General features: G+C 44.2%; 1 protein-coding gene across 5 annotated transcripts in view; it reads right to left on the bottom strand.

Annotated features, from left to right (window-relative positions):
• Positions 1-15,060, bottom strand: part of CCDC91 (coiled-coil domain containing 91) — a 178,154-nt gene that overhangs the window by 86,237 nt on the left and 76,857 nt on the right. The window contains exon 1 of one of the 5 annotated variants that reach the window (XM_061582529.1): positions 9,759-10,056. The exons of the other annotated variants lie outside the window; for them this stretch is intronic. Within the exon in view, the coding sequence (XP_061438513.1) occupies positions 9,759-9,767 (9 nt within the window). The 5' untranslated portion in view covers positions 9,768-10,056. Of the gene's footprint in view, positions 1-9,758; positions 10,057-15,060 lie in introns of those variants that run through there. 5 annotated transcript variants of the gene reach the window in all.

Here is a 15,060-nt window from a genome sequence, read left to right as displayed (position 1 = left end):
TAAGGCGTTCCGCTGATGCGGCAGCTTTCATTTTCCATTTTAAAGGGTTTTTTCCCCTTTTGCGACGTTTTGCGACGTTTTGCACCGTTTTCGCGAGAGACGGCCCATTAAAGTCAATGGGGTTCCACTTTATGGCGTTTTCCGCTTTACAGCAGGGGTCCGGAACGGAACCCGCTGTATAAGCAGGGCCCTACTGTATGGGGAAATAGGTTCAAGAGTCTATTGTGCAATAGAAGATTAATTTCAGAAGGCTTACATATACAGCTGACAGATTAATGTAATTGTGATGAGTTCTTTTAATATAATATAAGAAGCTGTGACTGAATGAAAATGTGTTGAAAATTTAACACTATTGAAAGGATGACAACATATTGTTATGAGTTGTTATTTATTAACCGTTTCAGTAATTACATTTTCCAAGGGGTGGGGAGGACCCAGGAATAAGATAAACTATGAAAAGTTTTGAAAAGTTTATGTTTTAAACTTTAGTCAAATATTTTTCAAACATTTTGCCATCAAGAAACTTGTTTTACTGCTGAAGATCTACTATTTGTCAGTCACAAGACCCAGGGTGCTGCAGAGGATTCTGAAGAATGTCCTATGGCAGGGGTAGGTAACCTCCAGCCCATGGACTAATCTTGGCCTGCCAGGGGATCCAATTTGGTCCACAAAGCTATTTTTCCCAAACCACATCCGCTCACCCATCAGCCAATGTCACTGGCAGCAGAATTTTATCCCCATTCATCGGCTGGTGACCAGGGGTTAAATCCTGCTCAGGTTCAAGCAGCCTATAGTTACTGTTTTACCTTCCAGTTTGCAGAGGCTCAAACAGAAGCAAGAGGGCTGCCTCAAAGCCTTTTGCAAAACTGCTTTCAATAGAACTGTGCACAGACCCCTCCGCAGCCCATGGAGGATTTACAAGAATATGAAAAGAGCCTGTTGGATCAGGCCAGTGGCCCATCTAGTCTAGCATCCAGTGGTCCATCTAGTCTAGCCATCATGACTAGTAGCCACTGCTAGCCCTTTCCTGTAGGATGTTGCTTCCTATAGGAAAGGCTCTTGACAAGCTGCCCAGCAGGATCAAAGCCCCCTGCTATCGGTTGGAGAGGGGGAATGGAGTGACTCCATATGCAGTCCATAGAGGCTTTAGAGCTGTAGGGTGCTGCTTGTTAAGAGCTTTTGCTTGTGATCTCATGGCAGCTCCACCCACCTCTTAAATTACCATAAAATCATTGAATTGGAAGGGGCCTATAAGGCCACTGAGTCCAACCCCATGATCGATCCCAGAATGCCAATTAAAGCATACTCAACAGGAGAACCCACCACCTTCCTACATAATTGGTTCCATTGCTGTACTGCTCTAACAGGTGACAGTCAGTCAACTGTACTGCTTCAGCCATAGGCCATTGCAAATACAGAACAAAATTGAAAAATAGGGTTTTCACTATAAAACTACTTAAGGTGAGTATGCTATACAAAGTTAAAGGATTAATATATTTACAAAACTAACAGGAAGTTTTTCCTGATGTTTAGTTGAAATCTGGCTTCCTCAGACTTGAACCCATTATTGTGTCCTGCACTCTGGGATAATTGAAAAGAGATCCTGCCTCTCCTCTGTGTAGCAACCTTTCAAGTACTTGAAGAGTGCTATCATATCTCCCCTCAGTCTTCTCTTCTCCAGGCTACACATGTCCAGTTCTTTCCGTCTTTCCTCATAGGGTTTTGTTTCCGGTCTCCTGATCATCTTTGCTGCCCTCCTCTGAACCAGTTCCAGTTTGTCTGCATCCTTCTTAAAGTGTGGTGTCCAGATGCAGTACTCAAGATGAGGCCTAATCAGTGCCAAATAAAGGGGAATTAGTACGTTATGCAATTAGGAAATTATATTTCTGTTAATGCAGCCTAAAATAGCGCTTGCCTTTTTTGCAGCCATATCACGCTGTTCGTTCATATTCAGCTTGTGATCAACAACAATCCCAAGATCCTCCTTGCAGGTAGAAATACTGAGCCAAGTATCCCCCATCTTATAACTGTGAACTTGGTTTTTTTCCTAGGTGTAAAACCTTGCACATACCCGTTAAATTTATTTCTGTTGTTTTGAGCCCAATGCTCCAGCCTATCAAAATCCCTTTGAATTTTGTTTCTGTCCTCCAAGGTATTAGCTATCCTTCCAATTTTGTATCATCTGCAAATTTGATAAGCGTTCCCTGCACTTCCTCATCCGAAGCATTAATAAAAATGTCTGATCAATATGGCTGCTCTTGATAACGATCTGGTCCATGGGGCCAAAAAAGTTTCCCAGTCCTGTTCTGTGGTATGTCTTTGACAATAGCCAGGTCTGTTGGGCAGCACACACGTTGGAACACTTGGGAAAGGTCAGAGGCTTATAGTGTTTTGCCCCTTCCCAGTAGTCCTTCCATCTGCCATCATGCTCTGTTGTCTTACATACCTTTAATTGGCCGCTGCTCTGTATCATTATTGTTTTATTGGATTGATTTTAGCTGCTTTTATTTATTATTACCTTTACTGTATAGTATTTTGTTGTAAGCCACCTTAGGTGCTGAATATGGAAAGGTAGGATGTACATTTGATTGAAAAATAGAAAGTTGCATAAATAGAAGCCAGGAACTACAGGAGAGATTAGCAGCAACCTGGGTGCAGATACCTTGCCCTGGAGGGATTATATTACTTTCATTTCTGTTTCATTATAACTTCAAAATAATGTAAGCCATTTTGAGAACTGCAGTTGGTAGATGCAGTAAACATATGTCAAATAGGTATGTAAAAGTGTCTGCCTGCTTGTTTTTGAGGCTCAATTTTAAGGTTCTGGTTTTGACCTTGGCTTTAAAACCCCAATGACTTGAGATGTGGGTATCTTAATTACTGCCTTTTTCATATGTGCTCTTTTGTACGCCTCATTCATCTTCTGAAGCCCTGTTCCAGGTGATCCTCCTAATTGACATTTGATGGGCATCTACCAGAAGCAGGGCCTTTTCAGTAGCGACACCAACTTTATGGAATGGCCTCTCCAGAAAGTTTGTGATGGCACAGCACTGTGCTCTTTGGGGCACTAAAACATGAAGTGTTTGGTGAAGACTTTCTGATTTTATGGTTAATTTTAACTGATACTGCCTTTCCCCCCTCTTTTGTAACCTCATTATACACCACTTAGAAACTATGGTGCTAAACTATTCATGGTGCTTAACTTTTTTGTTGAAAAAAATCAATGTCAATAAATAAAAATGTGGCTCTTTCAAAAAAACTTTGGCTAATATGCTTTTTATCTTTCAGATTTTGTTTGCTTCTTATTGTTTATTTACTGTTTCTGCTGCTACTTATTTTGTGCATTGCAACTGTACTTTTTTCCCCCGTTAGGAAGGAATTTTTGTTAACCTTTTTTTTTGTTACTGTCTAGCATTTTGTATTTATTAAACAGCTGGTTTTTGTTTGTAGGATGTTTTCGTTTTATTCTATGAACCGCTTCTCTCTCATTGAGTTACAGTTATTATTATTAGATAAATAATATAGCCAAAGGCTTTTAGTGGCTAGAGAAACACTGTTTCTCTATGACATGGAAAGAAAATGTTTGGTTGACAGAATCTCAATGTTCATAATAATAATAAATAATAAATTTAATTTTTGTGTCGCCTATCTGGCCGAAGCCACTCTAGGCGACGTACACATTAAAATGCAGTAAAATACAATATAATACAAAATAAAATACAATGCAGTCAACACTAATGTAGCAGTATAAAACCATGTAGGGCAATCAATAACAATTATAAAACAATCACAGAAAAATTAGTCCACCCCGGAGATCCCAAAGGCCTGTCCAAAGAGCCAAGTTTTCAAGGCTCGGCGAAATGTATCCAGGGAAGGGGCATGGCGAAGATCGAACGGGAGGGAGTTCCAGAGAGTGGGGGCCGCCACTGAAAATGCCCTCTCTCTAGTCCCCACCAACCTAGCTGTTTTTGTTGGTGGGACTGAGAGAAGGCCCTGCGTGGCTGATCTAGTCGGGCGGCTTAATTGGTGGTACTGGAGGTGCTCCTTCAGGTAAACTGGACCGAAACCGTATAGGGATTTAAAGGTTAATACCAACACCTTGAATTGGGCCCGGAAAACAACTGGAAGCCAATGTAGATGAAATAATACTGGCGTGATGTGATCACGGCGGCGGCTGTTTGTAAGCAAATAAGCCGCCGCATTCTGCACCAGTTGTAATTTCCAGACCGTTTTCAAGGGTAACCCCACGTACAGCGCATTGCAGTAGTCTAATCGAGAGGTGACCAGGGCATGTACCACCAGTGGGAGCTGATGGATAGGGAGGTAGGGTTGCAGCCTCCGTATGAGGTGTAGTTGATACCAAGCTGCCCGGCTCACTGCCGAAATCTGAGCCTCCATGCACAGCTTGGAATCAAGAACAACCCTGAGGCTACGGACCTGATCCTTCAGGGGTAGACTCACCCCATTAAGCTTCAGGTCAACAACACCCAACCTTCCCCTGTCACCTACAAGTAGCACCTCGGTCTTATCAGGATTGAGCTTCAGCCTGTTCCTTCCCATCAACCCACTCACGGATTCCAGGCACTTGGACAAGGTCTCCACAGCCGACTCCGGTGAGGATTTAAAAGAGAGATAGAGCTGCGTGTCATCAGCATATTGGTGACACCGCAGCCCAAAACTCCTGATGATAGCTCCCAGCGGTTTTATATAGATGTTAAATAGCATGGGAGAGAGGATAGAACCCTGTGGCACTCCACAAGTGAGGGGCCAAGGGTCTGAAACCTCATCCCCCAATGCTACCTGTTGATGCCTGTCAGAGAGAAAGGAACGGAACCACTGTAAAACAGTGCCTCCTATTCCCAATCCTTCCAGGCGATCTAACAAGATACCATGGTCGACGGTATCAAAAGTTGCTGAGAGATCCAGGAGGACAAGAAAGGTGGATTCCCCCCTGTCTAATGCCCTCCTCATATCATCCACCAGAGCGACCAAGGCTGTTTCAGTACTATGTCCAGTCCTGAAACCCGATTGGTATGAATCCAAATAATCCGTTTCATCCAAGTGTGCTGACAACTGGCTAGCCACCACTCGCTCAATGATCTTGCCCAAAAATGGCAAATTTGAAATGGGGCAAAAGTTATTCAAGACTTGGGGATCCAAGGAGGCCTTTTTTAGAATAGGTTTTATAATTGCCTCCTTGAGGGCTGGTGGCAGTACACCCTCTTTCAAGGATGCATTTACCACCGCCCTGATCCCTTCGCCCAATTTCTCCTTACAATTCATAAGGAACCATGATGGGCAAGGATCACTCAGACAGGTGGTAGGCTTCACCGTTGAAAGTACCTTGTCCACATCCTCAGAAGGGAGAGGCCATAACCGATCCCACTGAACCGGATTGCAACTAGTCAACTCTGGATCCTCTACTGCATCCACAGCGTACGGAATCAAGTCCTTCAGGTGTTCGATTTTATCAGCAAAGTGCCTTGCCAATTTGTCACAGGAAGCCTTAGAATGTTCCAAGGGTTCCTGAGCAACTGGACCGACCAAGCTTCGGACCACTTGGAACAGCTTCCTGGGACAGCACTCTGAGGATGCAATAGAGGCAGCAAATAAATCCTTCTTTGTTGCCTTTATTGCCACCTGGTAGGCAGCTATTGCTGCTCTAACCTGTGTCCGAACATCTTCAGAATGGGATTTCCGCCACCGGCGTTCTAGTCGTCTCACCTCCTGTCTCAGACTTCGCAACCGGGGTGTATACCACAGTGCTGTCTGAGTTCTGTTCAGGGGCAGAGGACGTTTCGGAGCCACCCGGTCTAATGCCCTGGTGATTCCCTCATTCCACTCCATCACCAGGGTTTCGACCGGGCACCTTCAGCAGGTTCCAATTCCCCTAGCGCAGTCAGGAATCCATCCGGATCCATCAGGCGCCTGAGGCGGACCATTCTAATAGGTCCTTTACCCCTGCGGAGGGTGTGTGGCATCGAGAAGTCAAAATTCACCAGATAGTGATCTGACCATGACACGGGGGTGAAAGAAATAGCCCCCAACTTCAGAACACTCCCTACCTCTCCCAGGACAAATACAAGGTCGAGAGCATGACCGGCTACATGGGTGGGCTCAGTGTTACTAAGGTGCAGTTCCCAGGAAGCCATGGTTTCCAGGAAATCCCGAGGGGCTCCAGTGAGAGTGGTCTCAGCATGCACGTTAAAGTCCCCCAATATTAACAGTTCTGGGGTCAACGTTCGTACATCCAAGACCACCTCCAGCACCTCGGTCAGGGAGTCTGCCATGCAGCGGGGCGGGCGGTACACAAGCAGGATCCCCAAACTGCCCTTCGGGCCCAACCTCCAGTACATGCAATCAACAAACTTGGTCCTTGGGAGCGGAGGCCTGGTGAAAATCAGAGACTCCCGATAGATGACTGCCACTCCCCCTCCCCGCCTTCCTACCCTCGGTTGCTGCGCATAATAGAAACCTGGTGGACACATGGCCTCAAGGATGGGAGCTGAGGCCTCATCCAGCCAGGTCTCCGTAATACACACCAGGTCTGTGCACTCATCCAATATCATATAATGGATGACAGATGTTTTTTGTGTCACAGACCTGGCATTACACAGCAGCAGTCGAAGGTCAGTAGGAATCCTACGTCCCCCAGTTAACTTCTGGTTTTGGGCAGACCTGGAACATGGGATGGGTATTACACATCTATCCCCTGTTCCTCTAAATTGACGTGGTCTGCCCCTAGCATCATTCCAGCGCCTGCCGCCCAATCTTGGTATAACTTGGCCCCCATCCTTTTCTGTTCCATCCCCCCTTGGTTTGCACATGCCCCTATCCTTGCTGCCTAAAGGACAGGCCTATCCTAAACAATAATAAAAGTAAAAACCCACCCCTTCCACCCCAGATACTGCCAGCCACTCTTTTAAGACTGCAGACAAAAATACACAGAACAACATATATACAAAGACAAACATACAACACACAACATGCACCTCACACCTCACACACAACGCATACTTAAATATACAATCACACCATTCAATTCAAACCTCTAAGCCAAACATAGTCCAGCACTGTGTATGTAGATGGAATCTTCCTTCTTCTCACCAAACGCCACCAGACAGATGATAATGGTGGCGAAGGGCATAAGCCCCAGTATAGAACATACGCCACCGGACAGATGATAATGGTGGCGAAGGGCATAAGCCCCAGTATAGAACATACACCGCCAATTGCGGCGGGGTGCAAGCCGCGGCGGCCACGGGCCTCAAACCACAGCAGCGGCCAGGCATAGAACAAGGACGGCCGCAATGGACACGGCCGCGGAAAGGGAGGCAGGCCGTCCAACGACCAGCTGCACCCCTAACAATCCAGCCGCAGCAGAAGAAAAAGTCTCTCAACGCGTCCCGACTAGTCCAGCCGCAGCAAGAAGAAGGAGAGCCCGCAGAGACGACAATGCGGAAGCAAAGCGAGGACCCAGCACGGCAGCGACAGGGACGACAAGAGATGACGCTAGCATGCGACAACAGGCAGGACCCCCAAACAAGGCAGGACCCATGCACGACGCGGCAGAAAACACAGCCGCCACAGCGACAAGCAGCAAGACGCAGGCCAAAGCAGGAACGTGGCACAGCGCGGCAGAACCCACAGCAGAAAGGTAAGGCCTCGTCCCCGGCGTCAATTTCTCCATCTCCCAGCTTCCTAGTTCCAGACGTTTCCGTCCGCTGTCCACAATCTGTCCGCAATCCACAGCTCCCAATTCACCGTCAAACCGGGTAAAGAAGAGTGGATGGCACCAGAAACATTCATTCATTCATTCAAGCACCCTAAAAGCCCGTAAAATGGCAAGTTTGGCAAGATTAGAGATGTTAAAATGGTGTTAAAATAGATGTTAAAATAGATGGTCAGCAGGAGCATCAAAGCAAACTCCTTTTACCTAAGCCGCCATCTTAAAGATACATGCATTACTGTGTCATATGGATAACGCTTGAGATCAAAAGTCACATGTTTTTGCCCTGGCTCATTCCTTTACATGGGAAAGCAGATATTAAGGCAGTACGTTTGACAGCACAGATTTATTTTAAGTGATTATGAGTACAAACAATATATTTGTGTGCATTACAGTCACGTATAATTTTATAACTACTTATTTTAAAGGGCAGATTTGTTAATCTTTTCTATACAAATAGTACAAATAATATATATTTACTGATGAAATAGAAAAAAAATATAATTTAATTTTATCTACCCAAAGTCTAGCTCTAACATGCCTTTGGAATAATTGCATCCATCTTGAAATTGTTAATATCCAAATGTTTATGGAAGCATAAATAACCTTCTAAAGTTAGAAGAATGACTCAGAATGCTACTGAACATTCAAGTGTCTAGACATCTAATCCTTTAGCTACTATTCAATAACCAGAGACTGGAAGAAACTGAGTCCTGCCCATTTCCTTTATGAGAGGAATAACATCAGATCTTGGAGTCCGAATACTTTTACTGGAAGGTTCATCTTCAGCCTTCATCTCAACAGAATGGCATCGAACTGCCCATTTTAAATGGACAAGTGTCATTTAATGAGTTTGGCCTCCCCCTCTTAGTGTGTATTCTATATTCTAAGAATCCTTCCTCATTTCCAAAGAGGTAAGCAGTTGCCACCAATCCCCTACTGTTTCTTTTTTAAGATAGGAGATATCTCCGAGGTAAGATAGGTCAGGAAGCTACACTATAAGGATAGATCCCACTTTGGAATGGAGCAATTCCAAACTCCACATATCCACTTCAATTCTGACAAGTAATCTTGCAGATTGTCTGGGGAAACTGAATATTTTGAACTACATCATTATGCCATTTTATGCCAGAGTATTAAGAAGGTATTTTACACAGCAATTTAGGAAAGATATTAAAGATAGTTCTAATATTCTACTTAGGCTCAGCACTGATGGTAACTAGCTATGCCATTCTTAGGACCTAATCACTAGATACTCTCTCATCTCAGTATTAAATACTATGGATAACAGTCTTCTCAAGATGAATGAAGCCCACCCCCACATAGAGAAAACCTCTCTTTGGTAGGCACAATTCTGCTCTGCGTGTATTAGCCAACCAGGCAGGTGAGCTCAAGGCTTAAAAAGACATGCAAATTTAAGTTCACCCAGTGAGGAAGTTAGCTTAAATGTGTCCCTGAACAGCTTGGGTACTAACAAGGTTTGGCAGTTGCAGTATGAAAGATTATTGCTATCAGAACCGTGATTTTCCTTAACAGCTGCTACTTGGTTGAGCATTTAATCAGTCTGTCACAGAACAACGTAGTGAGTTGAAGGGACAATGAGTGAGTGTTGGGCTGCCGTGGGCAGGCATACATCAAGAGGCCCCATGCCCATTCCCCCAGCCCTCTTCTTCTTTTGCACAAATAGCAAAACATCACAGGGATGTTCAGTTCCCGGCTTTTACTAGGGATTCAGTGTTACAGCACACTCAAAAGCCAGAGATACATGTGCCTGGGAATTAAGGCACCCTCCCTGGATTAGGGTTTTAGACATTCCCCCCAGATAGTCAGCCAGACGTTCTGCTCAAGAACCCTTTGGTATCCTGTAAATAGAATCCAGCAATTCTTCGTCTGGCAATTTTATCTCTGTCTTCCCCGATACCAGCATGCAGAAAGAAAAGTCATCTTGCTCTTCCCTTCCAGGACTGTGCCACCTCCCTGGGGGTTGAGCCAAAGCAATCCACTGAATGAGGTCTGTGTCAGTGCTTACCTCCTTCATGGACTCACGATGGCTCCCTTCTTCAGGCACAGCATGCAGCTCATGAGGCCCCCAAGTTCCTCCAGCCTCCTTTCAGACAGCTTCCCAGTCAGGGGTGCAGCAAAGCGAGTCTGCAGCCTTACACCTCTCCCCGTCGCCAGCTGGTCACTCTACCCTTCTCCAACCATTTTTCCCTGCTTGTCTGTTGCTCAGCTGGGACTCTCTTCTCAGCCCTGTGAGTTATTAGTTCTGAACTCTCAAGGCCAACAGCTGTATCTCATCCCAGCTGTTTCTTATCTGCCTCACTGGGCCACTCCAAGGGGATTGGAGGGGAGGCTTCCCGTCTTGTCTGCTGACAAGATTTGTTGATTGGGGCCCTAATTCTGCCTTTACACATGTGGAAACACAGGGCGCAGTAGGGTGGCCCACAGTAGTCTTTCACAGCGTATGTGTGTGAGAAAGAATCATCTAGTGCTTTTCCTATTCCTTGGGAGGGCATTAATCAATGTGCTCACAGGGAATCTTGAAGTCATCATAGCACCTAACATTTTCTAAGTGCTGAAATTTTTTTTTTTAAAAAAACAATACTGCTCTTGCATACATGTCTACAGTCTAATATACATGGTTAAGGGGAATGTAAGTTGAGTGGTTAATGTGCATAATAGCCAGCCATTGCACACATTCTCCAGAACTAATGGATGTGCACATTAACCTTCCATAAAGAGGGAACTGTGCACATTTCCTGGTCAATATACATAATCTTCAGCAGGCCTTGTGAAATGTGCATATATCAAAGGAAATCTGTAAGTTATCCAACAAGCCGTAGGGAATGTGCATATCTCAACTGCATTTTGCACGTTCAATAGGCAATATGCACATTCTCCAGTCAGTATGCATAGTCTCCAAGAAACATGCCCTTTTTCTATCTCTTTTCAGAAGTGTACAATCTGTATCCCCTTAGCTGCTTCTGGCCCACTACCACAACGTGCCCTCCCACTGATCAGCAGAGCAGCACGAAGGTCTAGATACAGATTAACATTTTTCTGCAGTCCGACCCCTTTTTTTTTGCCATTCTCACCTATTCCCCAGTCAGCTGAGCTGTGCAAGTGGGGTTGCAGGGAGAGAAAAGTTTTACTCCGTCCCCGATTCTGATGGAAATCACTCCCCTCCCCCCTCCCTGCTATTAAGCTAAAGAAAAAGCTTAATAGCAGCATGGGGAAATCATCATGAGAATTACGAGGGAAGATTTAACCAGATGAAGAAGGGTTATCCAGCAGGGAAAAGAATGCTGGGGGACAGACAGATTGTGAAGTACCTCTGATCCTACCCATTGCCATTTCTGGACTCCACATACTACTGAGAGATTACCCCAAGAGAATCCAGCTCTTGACTGGGAAAAAAAAAAGGTTGTCCACTCCTGCTCTCATTGCTGTAGTCTTTTCAAGGCTGCAGGGCTGTACACTGGCAGGTCAGAAACACAGCACATGGGGGCGTGCCCAAGACCCAGAAAGAATGGCCGCTTGAAATGAGAGCTCTGTGAATGACACCAGACACATTCCACCCTGGCAAAAGGAAAATTGGCTGCAGGATATTAAGACTATTTGGAAATTGTTGGAGGATGTCTGTCCCATCCTGGAAAGCTAAACCGGGAGAGATTTTAACTTTTTTAAAACCAAAGGAAAAAGACTTCCCCGCTGAAATACCTCCAGCTGAAAAGCTGCAGGCTAAAATGGTGATGGCACCTATTAATACAAAACTTGGAGAAATCAGCGAAGAGTCAACAGAAGGTGAGATTAATTTGAATTTGAAAGAGGGCTTTGCAATGCAATTAACAGAGAAGAAGGCTATGTTGGCTGAAACATTTAGAGCAGTGGTTCCCAACCTGGGGGCTGCGAAGTAAACAGAGGGGACCATGAACAGTAAAAGAAATGATAAAAAAAAGTCCCTGGACTCTGCTCCCCACTGCCATTGCAGATGATGCCTCCCTCTTGCTCCATATGAGAGGAGAGAACTTTTGCCAAAGCGCCAGAACATCGTTCAGGTATGCCAAGGGCAGTCATCTACCTATAAAACATATGGCACATGCTGAAGGAGGCTGAGGGTGGAGCTACCAGGAAGAAGAGGGGATTGCTATCATGTCTCCTTGCACTGCCACTGTTGACAACGCCCTTGCTCAGAACGAGAGCAGAGGGCTTTTTGTAAAGCAAAAAAAAGCAAGGCTGCAAGAAAAGGCTGTTTTCCCACTTCCTTCCTGGCAGCCAGCCTGCCTCTCTATCTTGGCTCCCGCTTTGCTTCCACCTCTTTTTAAAAATTATTCTTTTTTGTGAGGCCGCCTAGATTTCACCTTCAGCCCAGATGGAGCCAAGGAGCAGTGAGGAAGCTCAGGACTTGCTCGCCCCCCCCGTCTCGAGGCTAAGTGTGTGTGCCAGCATCCCCCCTTTCTTCCACCTACTCTCTCCCCCATCTTTCTCTCAAAGACACTGCAGCTGTTGAGGGCTTCCTCCCTCCCATGTGCCCAAATGTATACAGATGTTTGAAGGACAGGCAGCTGTGTTTGTGTATGTGCATGCGCTGATGTGTCTTCTGCTCCACTCTCATTCCCCAAGCGCACGCTAACCAAGCCATCAGTTCTGACAATCATCCCAAGGCCTAAAAGCACTAACCACCCTCCTCAAGCTATCCATCTTTTTGTCTTCACAATCTAGCATCGCAATCACTACCCCATTGCTGCTTTATTATTATTGTTGTTGTTGTTAAAAAACGCAGCAGGTTGGCTGAGGCTGGGATCCACATACTGCAGCTGAAATGTATTTATTTAATTAGTATTGCATTTATATCCCACCTTTCCTCCAAGTTGCTCAAGGTGGTGCACATGGTTCCCCCCACTTCCATTTTATCCTTACACCAACCCTGTGAGATAGGTCAGGCTGAGAGACTGTGACTGGCCCAAGGTCACCCAGTGGGCTTCATGGGTGTGTGGGGATTTGAACTTGGATTTTAGTCCAACACTGTAACCCACTGGTGTTGGGAGACAGAACTGTACATCTTCAGACTGTGTGTGTGTGGGAGAGGGAGGGGGATACCAATTTGATTGGAGCTTTGCATTAAGAAAAGAGCTTTGGAGCTTTGCAACACCTCCCTGTTTGCAGGGAGATTTTTATGAAAAGGGAAATTTGGAGATGTGATTTTGCCATGCTCCATTTTTTCAATTAACAGAGGTTAAAATCGGGGGGGGGGGGCTCACAAAAAAAATTGAGCTTATAAAGGGGGGTCCCATACTCATAAAGGTTGGGAACCACTGATTTAGAGAGTGGATGTATCTGATGGAGAAGAAATTAACAACAATAAGTACCCGGCTGGAGGTGACAGCAGGAACTGCTTCTGCAGCAATGGATATGGGGATTAGACATGAGAAAAAACTAAAACAGTTACAAACCAAAAACTGATAAATAAGGGGAAAACTCACAGATCTGGAAAACAGAATGCACTGCCAGAATTTACACACCGATGGTTTCCATGAAGGAATTGAAGGGGAAGATGCAGCTGCATTTTAAATAAATTGGTTTAATTCCTTGATTCCAGAATTAGAGCTGGAAGATGAAGATATAGACCGTGCACACAGAGCAATTGGCCCTCGGCCAAAGGAAGGTTCTCCTCCAAGAGTCTTTGTGATGTGTTTTCTCGATATCAAAAGAAGGAAGAAATATAGGGACGACTCAGAGAATTACAATCTGTTATGTATGAAAGTCAATCTGTAGTTATATTGCAGGATTTAGCTCCAGAAATATTATGCAAGAGAAAGGAATTCAAACCTTTTACAACAAAACTACAAGAATCTGGTATCAGATATCGATGGGGATTCCCCTTTAAATTAATAGTACTGAGGGGAGCCACAACGTACGCAGCTGCAACAGTGAAGGAAGCAGCAGAACGGTATTACTAGATGTGGATTTACCTCAAAGTAACTTTAATCAAGAACAAAAGTCTGAGGGAGACAAAGAGGATATTGGTGAGACAGAAAATGTGAAATGGAAAACAATTCCAAAAGGACAACACACAAAGAAAACGTGGCAGGAGGATAATAAGCAAGAACCTATGACTTCAACATCCTGATCTTTGAGATCAGCAACAAGCAGAAACAGATGAGAGTTGGGGAGGAGAGGTGGAATATGAGCCAAATATGATAATTAATAAGTTTATTAATTATTATTTATGAAACAAATGTGTTGTCCAGAAGAGCAATTTAATTCTATTTAATTGATGTATATAAAAAAATCCCCCCAGAGAAAGCTTAGTAGAAAAAATGGAAGCATACTGCCCAAGCTATGGTCCTGGCAATACTTATGCCAGGAGTGAGACCAGGATGTTAAGGTTCTCACTTTTTTGCTTAAAGGGAGGGTTGTTTTTATTGGGTGGAAATGAGCCAAAAAGAGGTTATGTTAATGGAAAATCAATACAGAATAACAGGTAATGGAGACACAGGATCGGGGCGAGGGGGAATCATTAAGGAAAATTATGTAACTCATGGAGGGGACAGATCTTAGAGTGGTAACGTTAAATGTGAAAAGACTGACTCAGTTAAAAGGCGAAGGTTGACAAATTATGTTACTGCGATGAAACCAAATATAATTTTCCTGCAAGAAACTTATAAGACACATGAAACAGAGACATTATTCAGACACAAGTGGTTTGGGCCACAATATGTAGCAAAAGGTACTGCTAAGTAAAGGGGTACAGCTGTAATATTTGAAGCTAATTTAGACTTTAAAGTAATCAAAATATTAAGAGATAAAAAGATTTATATTTTTATGAGGTTTATTGAATAACACTAGACAGTTGACAGTTGGATATGAGCCTAATAAAGATCAGTTAAATTATTTACAATCTCTACTTGACAAATTAATGAGATTTGATCAGGGGGAATTATATTAGGTGGGGATTTAAATTGAAATATTTGTGGCCACTCTCAAAGAAAGATAAAGAAATTGAGGGAACACCAGATTCAGTTGAGGGAGGTGAGAAAAAAGTTTTAAATGCTGTGATTATTTCAAGAGTGGAGACTAATTGATCTGTGAACTTCATTCTACTGATAAAACTTTTACGTTCCACTCTATTCCCCACAATACGAACACACGGATAGACTTTATTCTGATATCCAATTCCCTTTTGGAGGGGGATACTTATTATACAGCCACAAGAGTGGCTGTATACTATAGCCAGCGGGGATTTTTCACATTCCGCAATGTTAAATTAAAAATACCCCCATGCCATTCTGATGCTTCCTATAAGCTCATTTCAAAACAAAACCTTACAA

This window comes from Rhineura floridana, chromosome 8 (genome assembly GCF_030035675.1).
Source record: "Rhineura floridana isolate rRhiFlo1 chromosome 8, rRhiFlo1.hap2, whole genome shotgun sequence".
Lineage (NCBI taxonomy): Eukaryota > Metazoa > Chordata > Lepidosauria > Squamata > Rhineuridae > Rhineura > Rhineura floridana.
The sequence above is the reverse complement of the archived record's forward strand: the minus strand, read 5'-3'. Positions and strand labels throughout refer to the sequence as shown.